Here is a 22,933-nt window from a genome sequence, read left to right on the forward strand (position 1 = left end):
CATTACGCTGATGTCTCAAATCTGGCATTTTTCACGACCGAACATAGATATTCTCCTCTGGGAAACAGCAGCTATGCCTCTATGCCTAGTGGAGGGATCTTAGGCCTCGATCTTGAACAAGAGCTCTGCATTGCCTTGACACACTTTTCTCATGTCGGGTGGCGCCAAAATTTCTCCCAAAGCACGCAGAAACCCAGGAACCTTCTGCGAATCAATAAATGGATAGTCGTTCGCAAAGAGTACTCTGTCTACCCCCCAAGTCTGAATTGCGACCTGTGTTGGGGGAAGAGAAAAGAAGCCAGAGATGGCGATCCATACTTGGCTGCGCAGAGCCTCCCCGACGGACCTCCTCAAGCCAAAAATCTGTTTGTCGAACATTGCATCGAGTCGTTGCAACATCATTGGCAACATCTCTCCCTGGTGTCCTACAACGAGCTTTAGCCGAGGATGTTTATCCAAAGTTCCGGAAACTGCGAGTCGAATGACATGAATGGCAACCTCATTGTGCCAGCCCCATCCCATGCCCCCGAATGTTGCAGAGAGCTTCGGTTTGCCAACAAAATCGTAGTATGTCTTCTGAACAGACTCCGGCGCGATACCTGGATGTAGAAAAAGAGGTACATCAAGTCGCTCAAACTCGCTCAGCAGCTCGTCGAATTCAGGATCGTCCAAAAATCTACCTTCACCTCCGATGGACCCAGACACCATCGCGCCCACAAAACCCAGCTCCTTCACACATCTTTGAAGTTCACTGATTGCGAGATCTGGCGCATGAACAGGTAGCTCGGCCAGAGCGACGAAGCGGGTAGGGTTTGTAGCCACAGCTTCCTTGAGGCTATCGTTGACGTCTCTCGCATGCTGGAGACCGGCTTCTGGCCCCAAGTGCATAGAATTGACAGCGGCAGCTAAACTCAGCACTTGGAGTCTAACTCCAGCCGCGTCCATGTCGGCAATCCTTTTTTCGGCAACATTGGACACGCGGCCGGCGGCGAAAGGCATGCTTTCGTGACGCAATAATTCTCTGAACATCCTTCTAGCATGCTTTGCAATGCCTGCATTGGGAATTCTTTCGGTCAGCTCAGGGAAGGACACATGCTCTTCGACGCCGATGACTCGAAGAGATTCGAATTCAGAGCACAGATAACTCGGACTTATACCTTCTATGGTTATCTTCTCGAGTGTCGGCCGTTCGGATACGGGCATTGTCATGATGAGTTTAGAAGGAAGACAATTCGTGCGTGTCCGCGATATGGTGGATAGATATCTCAAGGCCACGAAGTGTTGCAGATTATATCTGTCGATTAGGAGCAGAAGAAAGTACTTGCCAATCTGGTCCGAGACAATATCAACTGTTGCTCAGGTGTTCTTTTACAACAAACACGGCAAAGTGGGTGGGAATGCTGACTGACCTCCCCCCAGCGGACCGGCCCCCACAACGCCGGGAAATCGCTGTTCTACGGGGCAAAGGTGTGGAAGGCCACACCCACCCCAACTCAGTCGACGGGTCTTACGTCATCAGTGTCAACATCAATGTGATGAAATCAAGTCAATACCTTGTTGGGTGTACCTGATTCTCCCACGGTCGGGACACAATATATCCTGTCTCTGCGTGTGGAGCCTGGCTTTCAACCCTTGAAACCCCAAAACCAGTCCATCATCAACAACCTTGTAAAGTTGCCTTATCCTTGAGAAACATGATTTCAAATGTAAAGCTAATGCCCAATAAGAGAAACGGCCCAGGAATGGGACTTATTACGGGTGATCAGAACGATGGACAGCCTGCCTGGGAGGTTGCTTAGTGGGCTGAGCCGAAGTTGAGCCATATCTACGAGTACTACAGCAAGAGGTACTACTACTGACCGAAGAGAGATTTCCAAGAATATTTGACCAGAATCTTCAGACACAGAACAGCACAGATCACATAGTGCCTGAGTCAAGTGCAAGGAGGCTGTCCTAAGTAGATAGCACGGTTAGTGTCAGATTCGCCGCGAGTACCAAGGCTATCCTACGCCTAATATATTGACCCCTGAAGCTCGAGCTTTGATGGTGTCATGGCGAGAGCCAACTAGTTGAAGCGTTGCGAATTCTGCGGGCGGTTCAGACCATATTTTGAAGACCGGCGTCTGACTGGGCGCTCCCGGTGGATCGACTCCAGAGCCTGACCTCCGACAGCCGGACCGCCGAGCAGGTCGGCGATGAACAGGCCACAGACACGGCTATCGCCCTCGGTCGTCACAATCCGCATTTCCTTTCACCATATCCGCATAGTTCGTGAGCCACGTGGACCTCGAAATCTACGACCTGAGAAGGCCGAGCCAGAGCCATCCACATAGCCGTGCAAACATAAAAACTTCGAGCCCAAGACATCACCTCTGGAGAGCACTCGATTCCGCACTCGCCGCCCGACTTTGACCTGGTTAGATATTCTGAGTGTTGCAACTTCTGCCGAACTCTCGCCAACATGTTGGGCTTTGGGCATCTCGCACTGCGCGAGACTTTCAACACTCGCCTCTCCCTGGCCATCTTGCTCATCACCTTCTCTCAGTTCAATTTCGGCTTCGACCAGCAAGGGTTCGCAGCCACGCAGGCTATGGACTCGTTTGCGAAACAGTTTGGTAGATGGGACGCCGAGAAGGAAGAATGGTATCTCCCTAGCGTCTGGCTCTCTTGGTTTAACGGGTTCAACTACCTCGGCCAGGCCTTCGGTAAGCCGCGTCCCAGTGGCACAGGAAGCGTAGATCTAATTGTGATGCATAACAGGCGTGGTCTTTGGCAGCTGGGTAAGCCGACGTTGGGGTCGGAGGATGTGTATGTTCGTCATGAGTCTATGGGCTCTGGTGTGTGCCACCATCATCATCACCTCCAAGTCGAGAGAGCAGATCCTCGTCGCTCGAGTTTTGAACTGTGTGCCGCCTCTAGTCACATGGTCTCTTGACGAAGCGCTGACAGTCTTCAGATATCTACATTGGCATGGAGCTTGCCGTCGTTCCTATCTTCCAATCCGAGATCACACCTCCTAAGGCCCGGGGCTTCATTGTTGCGACATATCAAATCAGTCTGATGGTAAGGCAGCCTCACCGACACGAGATCGTCTGACTTACAGTAAAACAGTGCGGAGGTCTAGTGGTGAACTGCATTGCGCGCGGCACCGGCTCTCTCCCAGGCAACGAGGCATGGAGAATTCCGCTAGGATTATTCTATGTGGTGCCATCTGTCGTAGCCGCACTGATCTGGTTCATTCCGGAGGTGAGTCACGAGATAGAAGTATTTCGGGGATGGCTATTGATCATGTGCCCTAGTCCCCGCGATGGCTAATCATGAAAGATCGTCAAGAAGAGGGGATGAAGGTGCTGCGGGAGCTGCGAGTCGGCAAATTTACCGACGCAGATATTGATGCCGAGTTCGCCATGATTCTGCACAAGATTCAAGACAGTCAGAATCAAGGAACCTTGTTCGATATCTTTCAAGGCACGCATCTACGACGAACGGGGATCGTTGTTGGGTCCAACTTTTTCTTGCAGGCCACCGGTCAGCTATTCACAGCACTCTATGGAGCACTATTTGTCAAGTCACTCGGAACAGTCAACCCTTTCACGATTACGGTAGTTATTGCCGTTGTCAATGTGTGCACTGCTTTCCTCGCAATGACGCTCTTTGACCGCCTTGGCCGCAGGTAAGACGCCATATCGTCTGGGCCGTTGATTGTCCGCGTACTGACTGGATGGCATTGGCAGAGTCATGATCTTGGCTGGAACCTGTGTTCAGGTTGCTGCTCTGATGACCATGGGTGGCCTAGGAACTGCTTCCCACCCCGGCTTCAAAATCAAGTCGGGAATCGTCGCCACAATGGTCGTCTTCAACTTCGGATACTCGTTCGGCTGGGCACCTGCGGCGCATATCCTATCGGCCGAAGTCCCCAATACCCGCGCTCGTGATATGACCTATCGCACGGCGAGTGTCTTAAATATTGCCACGCAGTGTGCTGTCGCCACATCGATGCCGTATCTACTGAACGCCCCGTACGCTAATCTTGGTTCCAAGGTCGGCTTTATCTTCGGGTCTGTCGCAGCGGTGTCCCTTGTCTTTGCGTACCTGTCCGTTCCAGACTGCGCTGGTCGCTCCTTGGAGGATATTGACTGGCTTTTCGAAAATCACATACCTGCAACCAAGTTTAGAGCCGCCCAAATTGACCTTCAATCGGAAGAGAGAGCGGAAGTCGCAACGAAGCAGCCATGTGCTGAATGCGTCGAGTTTCGTTCATAAGGTAGCTTTGAGTTTAGGAAGATATGTGCTCTCAAGGAGACCATAGATCGCCGTATAAACCACTATTTGGACAGAGATGGCCGACCATGATGGCAATGTTGGCCGGGGCTATTGTAGATAGATTGCGTGCCGTTCACCCTCATCGTGCATACTGCCTGATTACATCATCTAACGTATAAGTCACGTTTCCACCACAGATGCTTATTTTTTCCCTGGGCTCTATTACCTTGAAGGGAGGCTGGAAGCTTTAAGATCCATACTCCCCCAGGCGTTAGTCGTCGATCATCTTTGCTCCGTGTTGGAGACGCTGGGGCTGCCAAGCCAGAATAATCCTGAATTGCAATCCTCATGACTGTCAACTTCGCCTCCGTATCTTCTGTCGTATGAGCCAGCTGCCTCCCCTTCTCATCAGTAAAGAGGAAGCATTGCCGAGGAGGGTGAGAAAACATCAAGCTCCAACTCCATGCTTCTCGACTAGATTGTGCACAATCCAATGTGGAAAGGCCAAATACTGTTGACCCTTGTGCTCCGGTCACATCTTAGCCGCCGGGGTGCTTCGCACCCAACTACGAGGAACGCTGGCCCAACTGGCCATTCGCCAGAAATCGTCGGTCGGCGCATTCGAGCCATAACCCCCTGTTTACAGCATGGCTAGGTCCTCGAAACGGAGCACCGACACCTGCAATACGTGTAGGGCTCGCAAAGTCCGGTGTGATGGCAACCGCAGCGTCTGTGGCAATTGCGAGCGACTCGGCCTTCCATGCTCCTACCAAGCCTCTCTCGATCAGGCGATTTATTTCAGAGATTTGCCACGCCAACGGGGCCAACGTGCTTGTCAGGAATGTCGCCGTCGCAAAATGCGCTGCACCGGTAACGTTCCTTCTTGTCAACGCTGTCAGCATCTAGGCCTCGAATGCTCGTATTCCCAGCCCCGGCCACAGGCCCACGCAGAGCCAGCCTCGGGCAGTCCAGCTACGCCTTACATAACCACCGAAGTGGCCGGCTCATCCGCCGTCGCGGGCGCCGCACAAGCCTTGAGCACCCCTTCGAACATTGCAGAGTCGAGGTTTCCATGTGGTCCAGCCTCCGTAGCTGTCGCGTCGTACGTATGCCTCCAGCTTTTGTTCACTCTTGAGAGGCTAACACAGCGAAAGGCTGTCTCTGCCAGATGATGCAACTATGTATTTGGTCTTTGACAACTTCTTTCGGCATCTCTATCCCATCCCGGTATTGTCCTTTCTTCACAAAGCGTCTCTTATCGAACGTTATCGAAATGGTCTTAGGGATGAGATTCTCCTGTACGCTTTGGTTGGAATCACTTCATTGCTGACGAAGATGAGCTCCGAGATCAAAATGAATAGCTCTCAGTACATCGACAAAGCCCAGAGCCTTGTCCTCGCCCAGTTCGAACAACCTTCCATCACCAAAATCCAAGCTCTGGTGTTTATCATTGAGCATAGAATCCTTTCCGAGCGTAGTGAAGCTGCCTTTACGCTAATTTCCATAGCGGTCAGGCATTCTTACGCTCTACGGCTCAATTACGAAAATCCGAATCTGTGTTTCCTGGCACGCGAGTCAAGGCGAAGATTGATGTGGTCCCTTTTTTTGTTTGATCTACATTTGGCAAGTGGCCTATCCGATTTTACCCTCTGCCCGGCAGAGTCGATCCATATACGTCTCCCGTGTCGCGAGGAGAGCTTTGAGCTGGATATCGAGCAGACTACGGAGCCCCTTTGCCGTACAGCTGACGAACCGCCCTCCTGCAAGGTTGGTTTGGTCGCGTTCTTCATTCGTCTCTACTGGATCCGAGGCAAGATACTGCACACGACCAAGAGACTTGTGGTGTCGAGGGCGCAAGATCTCCACTCCATCACGAGCCAAGTACTCGCGTTAGGTACCGAATTACGAGTTTTTGCTGCAAACCTTCCATCAGGATATGAGCTCACCGAACGAAACTTGCATCTGCGCGCTCATACCAGCCGAGTGGCACCTTACACATTGCTGTATATCTGGTGGTTGCAGTGTCATTGCGACTTGTATCGAATTGCTCTGGAAGGGCTGTATGAGGCCTTGCCGCGCCAGATAATCAGTCAGTTGGATCCGACCTTTGTGATCACCTGCCAACGGGAATGCTTTGAGAATGCACGGACGATGGTCGACACTTTTAGAACGATTCTGTCGTTAAAGGAACACCCGCCGTTCCTCGACTTCCACCTACCGATATGTGCCTATCAGTGCGCTAGAATATTGTTCTACACTTACCGCACTAATGCAGCCGCTTTCTGCCTCAGTCTCGATGGCGTAATTGAGCAGACGAACCGCTGTTTGGACATGATCAAATTCTCCCCCTCGCCACGCCAAGGTCTGCTTGTTATCCAGCGGGATCTTGAACACCTCATGGAGCTTGGCTGCTCCCGGTCGCCCTCGCCCAACGCACAGCCAGGGATCTCATCTAGGCAGTCGGAGCCCCCCTCTTCCGGACCTGGAGCATCACAGCACATCATCTCACGGCACAGTCTGATCAAGGGCATCGGGGTCGAAAATAACCGCGAAGAGTTGGCCGTGCAATCGCCCATCCCGCCGGGGACTAAGATGACGCCACAATCAGAGTATCTGAACGTGGGACCAATACTGCTTGATCCCTCACCGATGGTCAACGCGCATGGCCACCAGCAAACACCAATCACTTCCGAATATGTCCCAGCCATGCCAGAAAATGGTAATCCTTACATTGGCCCCGGTCTGGACGATCCAACCGCGGATTACTTCACTGTGAATACATTTAAATGGGCCTTTAACCTGTGGCCTAGTTTTCACGACCCGACAGCCACTATTGTAGGCCAAGGCGGCCCTTTCGGGGATGGCTGGGAAAATTATGGAGATACGAGAAATCATGTATAGAATCCAAAATCACGTTTCATTCTCCTTGTTAGCGGGGGATTTTTTCTTTTTCATTTCTTAATTTTGAAATATCTGGTGTACCGGCTCATCTCCAATTTCCAACATTGTCTGGTTTAGCTCTGCGGTGAGATTTTGCACGACTGAAGTATATGCGGGTGAATTGTACAGGTTAAGGAGCTCCAGTGGATCCTGATGACAGTCAAATAATTCCCATTCCTTGTCCTGCCCACCAGCTTTAGTCCCCGGAAGATCGAATCCCTGGTTGTACCAGTAGATGAGTTTATAACGTTGATTTCGTATGCCATAATGGGCATAGCAGTCGTGCATATTGTCCTGATGCATCCAGTAGCGGTGATATGCCACCTGGCGCCAGTCCGCCGGAGTTTGTTCTTGCAGTAGTTTCTTGATTGAACGGCCTTGCATATACGACGGTACGACGATGCCAGCGAGATCGAGCCAGGTCGCGGCAAAGTCCACGTTGGACACCATGTCATTACACACGCTGCCCGGTCGGATCAGGCGCGGATACTGTATCAGGAAGGGCATTTGAAAAGATTCCTCGTACATGAACCGTTTGTCGAACCAGCCATGGTCACCGAGGAAGAAACCTTGGTCAGATGTGTAAATCACCACCGTGTCGTCTACGAGACTCTCCGAGTTCAGAAAGTCCAGGATCTCGCCTACGCCATCGTCGATTCCCTGGATGCACCGGAGATAGCGCTTTATATACCGTTGATACTTAAAGTGGCGAAGCTCATCTTGTGACTTGAAACTGAACAACTGAGCGGTGTCTTTGTCAATGAGCGGACGCATGACGCTCACATCTGTAGGATTCGGTATCTTCCGATTAGGGTTTCCTGAGAAATGGCGCTCACCGATTTCAGCACCGCCCTCCGGTTGCACAAGGCCCAGGTCAAAGTAGTCGAGGTCTGCTTCGACTTTGATTTTCGCCACTGCCGTCGCCCTGGCGCGAGTTCTATAGTCGTCATTAAACGTCTCTGGCACTCGAACGTCCTCTTGGTAGAGATGCTTGTGTCGTGGGTGGCACTCCCACTTGCGATGTGGCGCCTTATGATGGCACATTAAGAAAAAGGGTCGCTTGAGGTCCCGCTGCCGGAGCCAGTTGAGCGATTTCTGCGTAATGATATCGGTTGCATACCCCGGATTCACAATACGACCTGTTGGTTCGATGAAGACAGGGTCGAAATAGTCCCCTTGCCCGGGAAGGACGGACCAGTAGTCGAAACCCGACGGTTCGTGAGGGGCCCCTTCACCCAAGTGCCACTTCCCGATCATGGCAGTCTGGTAATTGCCTCCAGCGCGCAGCTGCTTGGCCACATTAGGTAGGTACTTGTTGAGTTTGCTGTCGAGAGTGTGCACTCCGTTAACGTGCGAATGCGTCCCTGTCAGGATCGTACCACGAGATGGGGTGCAGATAGAGTTGTTGACGTAGCAATGATTGAAAAGCATTCCATTTTGGGCAATGCGATCAATATTGGGCGTGGTGTTGATGCCATGGCCGTAGGCAGAGATGGCCTTCGAAGCATGGTCATCGGCCATGATGAAGATAATGTTAGGTGCCCGTAGGGACGACATGATGATTTTTGTTGGCAAAAGTAAACGAACGAACAAACAAGTCTTAATGATTGTCCGGCTTGCGTCTTTTGTGCGACGTTCTCGCCGGGACGATTTCATAAGATCGCGCTAGATGGACATGAGGCTCCCATGCACGAGTCCCGGTGGGATTGAAGCTTACAGCTAAAGCGTTGGAGTTCAGCACCTCAGTCTATTTGCCGTAGTTGACCTTCGTTCATTTCCACCCAAAAAAAGAAAATGGCGACGCTGGTGCGAGGCCTCTCTGTCGGTCTACCAATGGGGATTGGATGTCGGCGAGCGGTCGGATGTCGGTGACGGCAATGAACCCAAGGTCTGCGGACCGAGGGCCGCCTCGACCAAACAGTGGCCATGGCTGGGGATCAACAGCTAGTGCCAAACTTCTGCTGAGCAGGATCACAAGATGGCGAGAAATTTGGACCACGCCAGAGGATTTCTGTGTGTTTAAGCGCATCCCTCCAACACAGCAGCCATAGAAATGTTGTCGTAATTGCAAGGGCCCTTCCGCAGGTAAAACCCGTCGCTTCGAACGTTATACCATGTCGTCGACATACCTCCCCATGGAAAGGAGCAAGAACATCGTCTTGCTAATAGCAGACGACCTCGGCCTTCATCTCAATTGCTATGGCTGTGCTGTCCAGACTCCCAACATTGACAAGCTGGCATCCCAAGGAATTCGCTTCAGCAAATCCTTCGCCAGCACAGCGTCGTGCAGTGGCAGTCGTTCAACAATTTACACGGGATTGCACACACACGAGAATGGGCAGATGGGGCTTGCGCACGGCTGGAACCATTTCCAGACCTATGACCATATTGAGACGATGCCACAGGCATTCAATGCACTGGGATATCAGACGGGAATTATTGGAAAAGTACACGTAGGGCCCACGCACGCATATCCTTGGGAGATCAGAGAGGAAAGTGGCACCCGGGATCCACGGTGGTACGCTAGGCGAGTGGCAGCGTTTGTGGATAGAGCAAAGGAAAGTGGAAGGTCATTTCACTTAACGGTTGGGTTTCGGGATCCTCATCGCGATGATAGTCGAGGCGGGTTCGGCAGCGACGAAGATGACGTGACTACTCTGGGTGCTCCGAAGTATGCAGCAGAGGATGTAGAAGTACCGTTGTTCTTGACAGACTTGCCGGAGGTGCGGACGGAACTCGCCCATTATTACCAGGCCATCAGTCGCATGGACATGGGGGTCGGCATGATAATGGACGTGATACAAGAAAAAGGCCTCCGCGACTCGACAATGGTTGTTTTTCTGAGTGACAACGGAGCTCCGTTCATCAACTCCAAGACAACGCTATACGACGCCGGTGTGAAGCTGCCCCTGATTGTTCGTTGCCCGGGCTCCGGCGCACAGGGTGTGGTCAACCCCAATATCACCTCCTTTGTTGATATTTTCCCTACCTGCCTCGATTGGGCGGACGCAGGCAACAGATGCATACAGACGGCGAGCGCAGGCAAATCTCCAAGACGGCTAGGACGCTCATTTCTCCCTATACTAGGCGCTTCCAGCGTCCTCAATCAACATGACTGGCAACAATGGGTGTTTGGCTCACATACCTTTCACGAGATTCAGAATTATTGGCCCACACGATTTATGCGCACCCATCGCTTCAAGTATCATCGAAATGTTGCGTGGCGGCTTGAGTTTCCTTTTGGGACGGACCTAGCGGTTAGTATGTCTTGGGAGGCCATCAGAAATGCGAAGCAGCCTGTCATGATTGGAGGACGGCCTCTAGAAAAATATCTTTTCCGAGGGCCCGAGGAGCTATTTGATCTAGAGAATGATGCGGAAGAGCTGCGAAACTTGGTGGATGATCCTGAGTATCAGGATGTGTTGTTGAACTGCAGACAAGAGTTGGAAAAGTGGCAGTATCGGACCAGAGATGCATGGCTGTATAGAGATAGCATTTCCGTGGTGGTGTCAGAAGCACACCAGAAGCAGGGCTTGAAGATCCCGGATCGCTTTGAGTTGGATCCAAATAACCCGGGGAATAGAGTAGGCAAATATTGGGAGCCTCCAGAAGTCAAGATCTCTGGACAGGAGAATATGATGTTTGCTGGCTAAAGCCTCGCCAGCATAAACCATGCTAGATCACTTCACAGTAGACACCATATCTGACATCATATTCGAACTATACTAGACCCTCTGTCTAAGCGATTGATATCTTCCACCGATATTTACAAGGACTAGATATCTGGAGAACCGATGTGAGTCTCCGCAGGGCTGGAGGTGAGATGCTAGGTTGCGTTGCTGTGAGGGCGAAAAGTACTCACTCAGATGGTTCGCACGTGGAGGGGAAATGCGGATGCCAGGGTAGGCTCATCGCCCACGGAAGGTCTTATATAGATACAGATACAGATCTCTTCAACTTCTTTGCCCACATAGCACATAGCTTTTGTTATATCAGAGGTATGACATCTCGAGTTCTTAAGGCCTCGTAACCAGACGTATGATGAGATCACAGGGCATAGGGCATAATTGACCAACATGACAGCTAGTAAGTTCCGGTACAGATCATCCATACCATTCACTTAGGAGACAGGCTATCGAGACACAGGTACTTCTATAGGATAACCGCGCATGAAATGCTTCGCCTAGCAAACGGTTCACATTTTCAACAGCTCTTGGATAGCCTCAGTGGTCTGCACTGGGCTCTCTAGGGTCCAGAAATGGCCACCAGGCATATACTTGACCTCCACGTCCTTTGCATTGGGAATGTAATCTCTGGCTTCCTCATAGAACTCTCGCGGCTGTGTTGGGCTATCATAACCCTGCATGATCATTACAGGACACTGCCACAGAGCCAAAAGTCGGTTCCGACGATCGAGTCACTCCGCGCGGAACGAAGATGAATTGAAATAACGGGGGACGGCGTGTGTGATTTCGGGATAACAGTATTCTTGTATCACACGCGTGAATATTTCGTCAGGTATCGGCACCTTGGCGATCCAGGTATACACCCAAACGACAAACCGGGCTGGGTCTTTCATGATGCCGTTGTAGGGTGCGTCCTTGAAGATGTCGCCCTGTGGTGCGAGAACCGGGTTAAAGTGGTAGAGATGCTGCTCACCGCGGCCGTAGCGAAGTACGGCCGCAGGATGTTTAGCAGCGATGTAGTCGCCCTGCACAGTGCCTCGGTCGTGACTAACAACATTGAACTGTACGAGTCCAATCTGTTGAAGCATGGCGTACATATTCTCAGCTGCGCCTTCGTGACGATAGTCACCTGGTTTCTTCTCCGACTGGCCATAGCCTTTCAGGTCAGGCGCAATGCAACGATATCCAGCCTTTGCAAGGGTGGCCATTTGATGATGCCATTGAAACCAGGAGTCGGGAATGCCGTGCAGCAAGACAATAGACTCTCCAGTGGCCGGCCCAGCTTCTGCATAATGAAATCGGACTGTCTCATGGTCTCCAGGGGCGTCCACGAAATGGTGTGTAAAAGCCACACCGTCCAAGACTTCTGTGCTACCTTCCGTGTCTAAATCTCGCTGCTTCACAAAGGCAAAATCTTTGGCGCGTTCCTCCACTAACTTGTCGCTCGGAATGAAGTTTTCGATCGTCTTCTTCGCCCGTTCGGGGAGTTCGGTGTACTCATGGGTCGTCATCATGGTCCAGTGCCTTTGCAGTTGCTATGATGATAATGTCGAAGCCTTGCTGAAGGAACTCTTATGTAACAAACTTCCGATACGATTTGTAAGTCTGCGCGAAGGGAGTGATGGGACAAAGGCGTCCTGATATTACACTCCAAGAATGACATTGCATGGTGCTCATGTGTACATATGCTACTCTCTGTGTGTCTCTACTTCTTTCCGGACGACCCTTGGCCGTCAGCCAAACCCGTCAACCCGCCACCTCCAGCAGGTCGCAATTGGGTTCACGGGTTTCAGGCGTGACACCGTGGATGGCCTGGACCCTTTCGCGATTCCCGGGGTAGTTTTCGTTTGCTCACTGCGTACGCGTGGGCCGCCCAACGATCAGCGGCGAGCTCATTCTAGTAAACGAGAGACGGCATCGATGGTCGGCACAGTACGAGATATGACGTCCGGAAGGGGTGGGCGACGAGCGCATGGCTACGGAAGAAGTGGGGCCCTCAACAAAGAACTGTATTGTAGTTTGTGGTGGTCAAATCATTGCATGACTGCCAGTTATTTCCAAACGATAGCTATATAGCTGTATTCGAGATTCTGTGCGTTTTTGAGACTATTCTCGAAACAAATCAAGTACCGACCATCTGTGCAGTTCGTCCCATAAGGTCAATGTACGCCTCCTCACCCCCAAAAATATTCTCGCCACCATCACGCATGATCCTTGATTCAGCAGGCACTATTCCACGCCATCAATCTGAAAAAACACCTAAAGTACGACGTAAAAATCTCAATCTTCAACCACCTCCTCGCATTTCAATCACGCAGCAACGGCCACGACTGCCAATCTCTTGCCCCCAGACTTCTCGGAGGGAATATCCCAAATACCCTGCGGTTTGGCGGCGATCTCGTGGTCCTCTCGTTGGCCGTGGCAGCGACAGCGTCTAACGCCGTCGTAGAGGCCTTCCAGCTCCTCATCCTTTTCGCCCTCCATGAGCTCTCGCACGTCGACATCGGCAGGTAATTGTGGAGGCGACAGGGGACCGTCATCATCTTCATCCGACGATGAAGAAGTCGAGCGGATCATGCGCGGTGGCCGGGCGGATGCGGATTCGAAGCGCGTCAGGGACAGATCGCCCATGTTGTCGCCGAGTGGGTCGAGCTCGTCGTCCGCGAATTCCAGCGCTGCGTCCTCTTCGTCTGAGTATTCGTCATGCACGGGGCGTTGCTTGGTAGCTTTTACTTCGCCAGATGCAGAGGCCGCTGCGCCGTCATATTGATATGCGTCTGGCTCATCGTAATCATCTGAGGAAGTCCCCTCGGAGTCCGAGTCATCGAGATAGTCTTGTTTTGCGGAAAAGGACACTGGTGGAGGAGAGTGCCTACGAGCCGGTGAATTAGTACCCCGATTGTTGGATGCCACGCCAGAGGTCCTCGACGGGCGAGCATTGTTGTCCCGAAAGCTGATCCTGCGCCCTCGGGAGTCTGGTTCTGCAGGGGTCGGTGTGGGCTTGGTGCAGTCGTAGTGCTCTTCCGGTTCCGGCGGTGGAGGTGGCGCCGCTTTGGTACAATCGTAATGCTCCTCTGGCTCGACTGGTTTTGCGGCAGTGCAATCATAGTGGGCGTTTCCATCATCGCCGGGCGCTTTTCCCTCCAGGAACGAAGATTTTGCTGTCTGGTTCTCAATTTCCATGATCCGGAGCATCACGTTGTCTAGCGTGAAGGCATGGCCGAGGATGAATCGAAGGTCGCGGTCTCCACGCTTCGCAGAGAGTTTCAGTTTACATTGTGCGGTGTGTGCGAGACTGTAGGTCGACACCGTGGTGAGAGATCGAACTTTGGCAGACATTTTGTTTGTGGAAATGGGATTGGCGAGTGAGTCGAGGCGGTACTACAGTTCTTGGATCTGAAGGCTCAGAATAAAATGGCTGGTCCAGCCTCTGTCCCGCTGATGTGTCAGTGACTCAGTGGAAACACGAGCCAGAGTCGCGCTGCTTGTGATAAGTAATCCCTGCTGATAAGGACCCCTCGGCCAGTGGTGTGAACAGTGGTCTATCACAAAGAAAAGCGCGTCACAAGACTGCTGGTTACTGGACGATGTGCGATTACGGGAGGAAGCTGAAGAGTGAGATTCTCTAGATCGTAAAGAATCGACTAGAATTACTTCACCGGGCGTCGTTTGGGTCCAGGCTTACACATAGTGAAAAGCAGCGTCCGTGCTGTGAGGAGTTGCGCTGACAAATGGTGCGAAACAGGCTGACCAATGATGAGGTCTGGACACCTTCCCAGCCGACGTGTAAGTGATGTCCCAATGTGGAAAGTGGGTCCTGACATGCCCAGGAGCACGTGCTTGATGGCACGTGTTTCCGATATATCACCGCTTCATACGAGGCACTCGCCAACATGCCAGAAAGCTGGAGCAATCATGATCGGATTGGAGTTGAGAATAGTACGTATTTTACTCAGTATGTTACCAACAGCTACCAACACCCATCTGCTGAGTTCAGCAACATGACAGGTTGCAGCTCGCCGGAACCACTCTCACTGCTGAAACTCCGACTCCAAGCCTTCCGAGCCAGACGCGCAGGCGGCATGGTTATACCCCTTTTTGTCTTTCATCTTTCCTAGTATATGGTACATAGTAGCAGCAAATAATGCTGTATTAGAACACGGTTGAGATGCGTATATCATAAACGGATAAGATGGCTCCCCGTCAACATGCCCGTTGCTGAGCGTGCGCAGGAATATTTCTGCTGGACCTCTTCAACGGTACCGTTGCTTAAATGATCGTCACGTTGGTTCGCCAAACTGCATATCTTATGCGGCTGTGGCCTTCCTTGACCCTCTAGCCTTCGGATTGAGTGACTTCTTCTTCTTCGTTCGTGGGCTACTGCCCGTCTCCGCGCCTTCGATAAACTTCAATAATTCATCAATGCTCCTATGATCCAAGGCGGCATTGCCAGTGCCCGTCCGTACGTTGGGTTCAGTCGCCGCGGTCCTGGCAGACGCATTGGGGGCGACAGCGCTGGCACTCTGTGGTTGGAGTCTTGTCCCCAAGCCCATCCGGGGAAGTTGTCGAATGCCACCAATACGTCGGCTTTGCAACAGCTTGGCTTGTTTGGCAATTGAAACAGCATTTTGAGTCAATTGTTCAAGCCAGCTCTCTGCCTCTTTAGTATTGCGGTCTGCCGGGCCCAGCTCCGCCAAAAAGATATTATAAGCATCGCGCATTTTAGTCACGGCCCCCTTCGCGTCACCATCCAGAGCCAGCGCCTGTGCCAGTTGGAAAAGGATTGTTGCTGCATTGATAGATTGACGACCAAACAAGCCTTCGCAGATTGTGTAACAGGCTTCAAACCACTTTCGTGACTCAGAGTACTCCTTCAATGACTGAAGCATGACTGCAGCATTGTTCATCGTTGTGATGGAGTCGGGGTGGTTGGGTCCAAATATGATCTTCCAAACATCAAGAGCATGTCTAACATATTTCAATGCCTGTCGAGTATTCCCAACATGGTGTTCAAACAATGACAGGTTGAGGTACGCCAAGATAGCGTCATGTGAATCGACTCCCAAAGTTCGCTCGGTCACAATGACAGCTTTGCGAGCCAATTCAACAGCCGCCTCCTTTTCGTCTGTCTGGTAATATATCGTTGATAGGGAGTGGTACATCTTTGCCACCTCTGGATGCAGAATACCGTAGATCTGCTCATGTAGTGATAAAGATTCGAGAACCAACTCTTGGCCCAGTTGCTTTTGTCCTTGAGCCAATGAAATCTTTCCGGCTTCTAATGCCTCCTCTGCCAGTGCACTTCTTGGGGCTGCATCTTTGACAATTGGCGCAATGTTCAATATATCCTCTGGTGTAAATGTAACGTTGGATTTTACGACGGTAGCAGCTTGTGTTTGGTCACCGCCCTTCTTTTTCTTTTTCTTGCTTCCTTCGTCGGACTGTGCACCATTGTTGGAATGAGTGTCGCTACCACTCCGTGCTGGAGAAACATCGAGAGCAATATAATCCCCTCTACTGAATGAGTAGTCTCTTGCTGCGAGTTGGAGGCCAAGTTTCAAGCAGATCTCACGCAGCAGTGGGAGGGGTTGAATAAGCGATTTCCAGCCACTTGGGAGAGTGTATCGATAACGCAACTGAACTTGCTTCTCGATCGCCGCCTTGATATTAGTAGGGTTTACCTTTTCAAAAGAGAAATCGCCATTGGGATAAAACGCACGCAGATCTTCATCAAGTTCGGGTCGTGGGTTGGAGTTTAGATCTGCACCCAGGACAGAGTTCAGTAAGTGGGAGATGGCCGAGCTTGCGAAGATGGCGGGGAGATGGCGGAGGTAGCCATTGAGGATATGTTTGATGGCTCTCGCAACCATTTCCTGGAGGACCACAACGGAGAACGCATGAAGTCGATCACCTTTCTCGGCAGCGGCCTTTGCAAGACGTCCAAGGTATCTGATATTGATGCCACGCTTGTGGATCAATTGGCAGAGAGATTGCCCGTCCATCGGATAGCCCACATCACCGTCGTGCAGATCAGTGAGCAGATCAGGAATGACCTTGTTCCTGAGAAAGTCAGACACAGCTCGGACCTCTTTCTCGTCGGCGGCATATTCCTCCTTCTCTTCATCCGTCTGCGGTACTTGACCACTGCAGACATCAGGGTTGAGGGCCAGGTTGAAATTTGAGATATCCACACGCTCCTGATCAAGGGCGGGGGCTAGCTTGGAGGTTTGGTCTTCGCCTTCGACGTTAGCCGCTCCTTCGTTCCCTTCTTCAGCGTGGCCGTTGGTTGCGATCTCATTGCCCTGAGCAAGCTTATCATCATTGCCATTCGTCGTTTTCGCGCGGCGTTTTTCAACTTCCGCACGGACATATTCCTGCATTTTCGTGCGCCAGTAGGCCTCCACCAACTCCAGCCTCAATACAGACATTCGATGTGGGTACTTCTCCTCGTCCGACCCTTCCTCAATCTCCTCCGACCAGGCCACATCGAGTGGAGTGATGCGATAGAGATCCAGGACATACTTGCGACCGTCCGTGCCCAGCAATCCTTTGGTCTCAACACTGCCCTCCAGGTCATGGCGTTTGCCCTCCTTATCCCACACGGCATGTTTCTTAACACGAAGAGACCTTGACAGCCTTTCGAAGACGGAAACAAATGTTTCGTTTTCAGTCACAATATCCCGGCCTTCCACGCCACCATAATCAATCTGATGTTCACCGGGCTCTCGTTGCTTGAAAATACCAGGAACGATACTCTGACCGACTATACGCTTGCCAAGGTAGTCTACTACGACGGTACCCGGGGTGAACAGCCCATTAATGTCAAGTTGGTTGACGGCCTTGACACCAGCAACATCTTTTCCAACAGCCACTCTGGCAGCCTCGTCTCCACCTTCGCTCGCAAAGGTTTGAACTCCATCCGCACCGAAGGAGTAGAAGATGTTGTTATAAATGAAGATCTGGGCGTCCCTTCCCTCTGTGGGGTTTAACGGAGCAACCTCTCCACGAGCGACGAGGACCGCACCTCTGGCAGCTGCATCGTTGTAATCAGCAAACAACTTCGATGTCAGCCGTTCGCGGAAGACACGGTCCTGCAACGTCTCTCTCGGTAGTTCTCTCGTTGTTTGAAACTCTTCATTCCAGTCGCGGAGGTTCTCTGCGCCATCCGCCCCACCGATAAGATAAGCTTCTTGAGCTCGGGTGGGATCTGCTTGATGCTGACACGCTTGGAAGCTTGAAAGGGGGACCAACCAGGGATTAGCGGGAATGGCATTCTGGAAGGGAAAGGTGGTTAAGAGATCTTTTTGGCCATTTAGCTTCTGGAGCTCGAGGAAAGCTTCGTTAAAGGACGGCGACAGGATTGATATTAGTGTCAGCAGAGAATGAGCGCCGTGGTTCTTCGGAGCTAGGCGGGGAGCAGGATCGAACTTATTGCTGGAAGACTTGTTGACATAGAATCCAGCAATCGTAGAGGTCAGGTGGAACTGCTCGCCTTCATTGGTAGTCAGTTGGAGGTACAGCAAATGACCGCGCTGTCGTAGGTGGTATGGAGGTGGGTTCCATTGTGAGACGGAGAGACTCTTGATCGTCTTCGGTGGGCTGTCCAGACGAGCCGGCAGTATGGCGTTCAGGGATGGTCGTCCGTCCACCTCATACCCGAGCAATGGATTGTCTTCAGACTTAGGAGCTGGTGCTAGAACGGAGCCAAACTTCTCGTCGTGCAAGGACAAGCCTGCGGATATACCGTGCAACTGGTCGGAGCGATCTCCAGTGGCACCAATCAACTCTCGCATCCGAACAACATGTAATCTCGCCTCTTTCTCAGTATAAGGATCCTCAATCAGGACCAATTCGTCATTAGGCTTGAGATCCTTGACCTCGGACAACTCCACAAAGTCATTGATCCGCAGGCCTGCGTGCTCGAGATGAAAGCAAGTGTACTGGAAGGTGTCGGGTGTTTCGACGATGGACTGTCGCACGTCTTGAACCTGCTCTTGACTTGTGACAGTGATTTGCATGGTATAAGGCTTGTGGGGCAGCTTGACAGACACCTGGAACAGAGCTCCGGCGTTGTCGTCATGCTGGTGATCATGGCTATGGTCGTGGTCGGGGAAAGGGCCGTTGTTGCCGTTGGTCAGAGCTTGAGCCGTCTGATCGTTGTTTGAGGCGGTCGTCGCTTCTGTAAGAGCGTTAGCACCAGCATCGAGAGTGGAGGAACGGAAGCCGGAGACCTTTGGTGTTGTTCACGTCACCATTGGAATCAGCCATTAGGGAAGATTTATTGGAGAAATGCAATAGTGTACAGTGCAAACGGAGAGCCGGGACTAGGAGAAAAGAGTGACAAGCAGATAGTGTACAAGAAGGGAGCCAGTCAGGCGTAGAACAATTGTAATGTACAGCAGAGACAGAAGGAGAAGGGAATGAAGGTGGAATCAAGAGTCGAGACAAAATCGAGTCAAGTTACCTCAGAGAGTTCCAATAACTTTTGCAGAGGATTAATTTTCTGGAGCAGCGCCAAATGGGGACTAGTTGGCCCAAGGATGTTTCCGGATTGGCCGGCCGGGGAGCTGGAAGGAAGGAACAACCCACGACCTCCAGGGCCACCAAGTCACCGGCACGAGAAGAAACCGCGCTCCTTCCATGCTTGCACCCGCCGCTACGAAAAAAGGCCGCTATTGCCGAGGAGTTGCTGGGTGTGCCTGCCTCAACTCGCTCAGTTGCCCGACCGGAATGGAAAAACAAGATTCCGTTTCACCATTCGAGCTGTTCCCACACACCACGCGTTTACTTCTCGTAGTCACGCGATCTGCCCGCGGGCGCGTATACTAGTAGTACTCCAGAAGGAAAGTCGCGCTCGTCATGCTCTTTTTCCGCCTTTGTAATATGCAGGTACGGAGCACTCGCTATTGAATCGTGGAATCGGCCGTAAGAGAATTATTCTTCAAAGAAATTGGCTACCAGCAACTCTCAAGTTTGTTCTGGCGGACTCGAGCACGCCGCGTAGTGGCACGTAAGAGTGATTGCGTAGAAAGGAGGCACTGCTGTACATCCATCAACACTCATCTTGTAACATTAGAGTACTCGGTACAACTGCAATTGATGTACATTCTCTCCTCGTTGCCTCATAAAGATCCCAACTTGCCCAATGCTTGCCTGTAGGATCGATCATGTCCCTGGCTTAGCTTCCCCATCCGTCCACTTAACCAAAAAAAATGGCACGAGTCTGATTTGATCTTCCTGACTGTAAATTGGACTGGGCACGTGGGTGATCCAACTCTCATCCCTTTTCCGAGTCTCCATCCCAGACAGTAACGCTCCATAATCATCAAAACCCTCGACCACATCACTTCATCCACGGCAGTCTGGCCTCGTCGCTCTTTAACACGACCTTTCTAAACGTCTTGTCACTTCCGTCTTGATGCCTTTAACACATAACATTGCCGTGCAATTCTAGCGCATCAGAATATCATCTGCCCCACCCTGCCAAGTTGTGCAATTGCGCTCGAGTCGCGCGGCTGTAAAAGCATGCGCATGCGATTAATCATGAGAGCTGTTCAAGGATGGATGATGGCCAGAGCTCGAGCTGGCCCAGCGATCTTAAGAGGTCGGATACGAGCACCTGTGGGCCGACCACGCCGACATGCTTCGTCTCAGTTTGGTCCAACAAGCACCATTCCTGGGCAAGATCAAGATGAAGAAGAACCACCGAATGATCCAAAATCAGACAAAGAGCCCAAGACTTCTCGGATGGGTCCGACCTTCTTCAAGATCTTCGAGACTGCTGCCACGACATTCGCGTCCATTGCAGTTCTAGGCTTGGCAGGCTACACATACCATATCTACTACAAGGCGCTAGTCCTTCGCAAAATCGAGAAAGCCTTTGCTCCGGGTGATCCCATGTTGGATCTAGCTTCGCCGCCTGGACCTCATGTTCCACCTGGGGATACCTCGGACTCGCCAGAAGACGATGACAATTGGATTCCCCGTCCCGAGCAGTCCAAGATTGACGCCATCATCAACGGCGAGTCCAAGGGTCGATACTATCTCATTGTCGGCGAGAAGGGCACGGGGAAATCATCCATGATCCTAGAGGCCATGCGCAAAACTGACGGTGAAGGTGTGTCTATGTTCGAGGCCCATGCCGATCTGGAAATTACGCGCATTCGACTTGGCAAGTCGCTGAACTACGAGTTTCATGAAGATTATATTGGTTCTTTGTTCTCCATTCGTGGGCCGAGAGACACGACTGCCTTGCTGGACATCGAACGTGCATTCAACAAACTCGAGAAGATTGCAATGGCCAACCGTAACAAATCTCGACGTCTTCTTAAGAGGGGTCGGAATGGTCCACTAGTTCTGATTGTGAATTGTGCCCACTTGATCCGAGATGACGAGGACGGAAATGACCTGATCGAACTCATGCAACAACGTGCCGAACAATGGGCTGCCGCAAATTTGGTCACGATGATATTCAACTCTGACGATTACTGGGTCTATGAAAGGCTGAAGCGATACGCTACCCGGATGGAGGTCATTCCCATCCTAGATCTGCCCAAGGACAAGGCTATCCAGGCCCTTGCACGATACCGTGCAAAGTACTTTCCCGGCCACGAGCGGGACATGGGAGTATTCAAAGAGGTCTATGATTTGGTGGGCGGCAGATTGAACTTCCTCAACCGGGTGGCGAAAAGTTCGGACATGCTCAAGATGTGCCATCAAATCAACGAGCTGGAGAAGACATGGTTTCTGAACAAATGCGGCATTCTTGGAGAAACCATGGACGACGATGTGATGGATCAGCAGAAGTATGCCAGCGCCGCCATGGTCCTCGCAAAGGCTCTTGTCGAACGCAGCAAAGAGATGGAGACGAACTATGATGAGGACAAAGGACATATTCTGCCGCAAATACCGCTATACATTGCTCGCGAGATCATGACCCGTGCAGATTTCATCCAGACGTACGACCACGATAATATCTTTACCATTGACAGTAGTGCGATGGTTCGTGCAGACTCAGTGCCCATGATGAATGCATTCAAGGCAATCTGTGCAGAAGAACGCTTCGACAAGCTCCTGGACGACACCCTGGAGCGAATTTCTGCAATCGAGAGTATCAACAGGACGAAGGAGCTCACATTCAAAGACCTTTGGACGATCCAGAGTGGGGAGCAGCAAGGAAAATATGCATTTACCACCAAAGACGCCAAAGGGCGTGAAACAGGAGTCATCGAGATGAGGGTTGTCCCAGACAAGTCTCCCGATGACGATGATGATGACTGAGCGTCTTGGGTCTTCCGCCCATCTGCAGTCGCTCTGGGGGCTCGATCCGTGACCATTCGCAATTTTATCTACCTCCTTCGTCGCAACCTTAGCTGGGCAGGCCATGCATTGTCACAATATGCTTCAATCCAGAGATTCCACCAAGACACAAAACTTTTATTATGGCAGCGGCCAGGCAACACTGCCTCAGAGTTGCCTCCAAATTCTCAATGAATAACTGGGAAGTCATCCCTCAATACGACAGGACGGATCAATGAAGCGATATCTGCCTGGGTCCAATGCCAAGTCAGAAGCATTAGACATGAAGAATTCTGTTAATATATCAGTGTAGCTTCAATCGGTGAAAACCACCACTTGGTGTGCCTGGTGCAACTCATGAACCAGGCTACCAAGGCCCGCACTGTTTTGCAGAGTTGCTGCATTGCATTGAAACCACGGAGGCCATCATGGCCCCTTGGAAGTCTTGGGCGGTTGGAAAGTATGTAGTAATACCAAGACAGGCGGGAGGGACATCTGCATTTTGCATTTCGCCGAATGTATTACTATCTTCAATTTCCTAGATTAGCATAGACGCACTTCTGGTGTGTATATACGATACTGACAGCGGCCATTTTGCAAGGGATTTGGCAGTTAGAAAGTCACTCATGGACTATATATTGGTCCCTTCTTTTGCTCAGACACAGAGGTCGCGACTTTGACAAGCAACACGCGTTTTGATGGACTGCTTAGTCTTCATGGAATACTACGATAGAGCTCTTCAAGAA

General features: G+C 51.5%; 9 protein-coding genes across 9 annotated transcripts; 4 read left to right on the forward strand and 5 right to left on the reverse strand.

The window, feature by feature from the left end:
• Window positions 1-99: 99 nt before the first annotated feature.
• On the reverse strand, window positions 100-1,209 carry A1O9_06626 (uncharacterized protein; the record flags this gene model as incomplete). The annotated part of the gene is made up of 1 exon (XM_013405836.1): window positions 100-1,209. The coding sequence occupies one exon, from the start codon at window positions 1,207-1,209 to the stop codon at window positions 100-102; it is 1,110 nt and encodes a 369-aa protein (XP_013261290.1).
• A 1,252-nt stretch (window positions 1,210-2,461) lies between these two features.
• Window positions 2,462-4,263, forward strand: A1O9_06627 (uncharacterized protein; the record flags this gene model as incomplete). The annotated part of the gene is made up of 6 exons (XM_013405837.1): window positions 2,462-2,705; window positions 2,761-2,904; window positions 2,957-3,063; window positions 3,112-3,246; window positions 3,300-3,673; window positions 3,735-4,263. The coding sequence occupies 6 exons, from the start codon at window positions 2,462-2,464 to the stop codon at window positions 4,261-4,263; spliced, it is 1,533 nt and encodes a 510-aa protein (XP_013261291.1).
• A 1,179-nt stretch (window positions 4,264-5,442) lies between these two features.
• A1O9_06628 (uncharacterized protein) lies at window positions 5,443-7,164 on the forward strand (the record flags this gene model as incomplete). The annotated part of the gene is made up of 1 exon (XM_013405838.1): window positions 5,443-7,164. One exon carries the CDS (start codon window positions 5,443-5,445, stop codon window positions 7,162-7,164), a length of 1,722 nt encoding a protein of 573 aa, XP_013261292.1.
• Window positions 7,165-7,221: 57 nt separating this feature from the next.
• Window positions 7,222-8,760, reverse strand: A1O9_06629 (uncharacterized protein; the record flags this gene model as incomplete). Its single annotated transcript, XM_013405839.1, has 1 exon — window positions 7,222-8,760. The coding sequence occupies one exon, from the start codon at window positions 8,758-8,760 to the stop codon at window positions 7,222-7,224; it is 1,539 nt and encodes a 512-aa protein (XP_013261293.1).
• A 557-nt stretch (window positions 8,761-9,317) lies between these two features.
• On the forward strand, window positions 9,318-10,856 carry A1O9_06630 (uncharacterized protein; the record flags this gene model as incomplete). The annotated part of the gene is made up of 1 exon (XM_013405840.1): window positions 9,318-10,856. One exon carries the CDS (start codon window positions 9,318-9,320, stop codon window positions 10,854-10,856), a length of 1,539 nt encoding a protein of 512 aa, XP_013261294.1.
• A 764-nt stretch (window positions 10,857-11,620) lies between these two features.
• On the reverse strand, window positions 11,621-12,400 carry A1O9_06631 (uncharacterized protein; the record flags this gene model as incomplete). Its single annotated transcript, XM_013405841.1, has 1 exon — window positions 11,621-12,400. The coding sequence occupies one exon, from the start codon at window positions 12,398-12,400 to the stop codon at window positions 11,621-11,623; it is 780 nt and encodes a 259-aa protein (XP_013261295.1).
• A 799-nt stretch (window positions 12,401-13,199) lies between these two features.
• A1O9_06632 (uncharacterized protein) lies at window positions 13,200-14,228 on the reverse strand (the record flags this gene model as incomplete). The annotated part of the gene is made up of 1 exon (XM_013405842.1): window positions 13,200-14,228. The coding sequence occupies one exon, from the start codon at window positions 14,226-14,228 to the stop codon at window positions 13,200-13,202; it is 1,029 nt and encodes a 342-aa protein (XP_013261296.1).
• Window positions 14,229-15,196: 968 nt separating this feature from the next.
• On the reverse strand, window positions 15,197-19,157 carry A1O9_06633 (protein TIF31; the record flags this gene model as incomplete). The annotated part of the gene is made up of 2 exons (XM_013405843.1): window positions 15,197-19,068; window positions 19,121-19,157. The coding sequence occupies 2 exons, from the start codon at window positions 19,155-19,157 to the stop codon at window positions 15,197-15,199; spliced, it is 3,909 nt and encodes a 1,302-aa protein (XP_013261297.1).
• Window positions 19,158-20,432: 1,275 nt separating this feature from the next.
• A1O9_06634 (uncharacterized protein) lies at window positions 20,433-22,169 on the forward strand (the record flags this gene model as incomplete). Its single annotated transcript, XM_013405844.1, has 1 exon — window positions 20,433-22,169. The coding sequence occupies one exon, from the start codon at window positions 20,433-20,435 to the stop codon at window positions 22,167-22,169; it is 1,737 nt and encodes a 578-aa protein (XP_013261298.1).
• Window positions 22,170-22,933: the final 764 nt, after the last annotated feature.

Source organism: Exophiala aquamarina (genome assembly GCF_000709125.1).
Source record: "Exophiala aquamarina CBS 119918 chromosome Unknown aczIA-supercont1.4, whole genome shotgun sequence".
In the NCBI taxonomy this organism is placed as follows: domain Eukaryota; kingdom Fungi; phylum Ascomycota; class Eurotiomycetes; order Chaetothyriales; family Herpotrichiellaceae; genus Exophiala; species Exophiala aquamarina.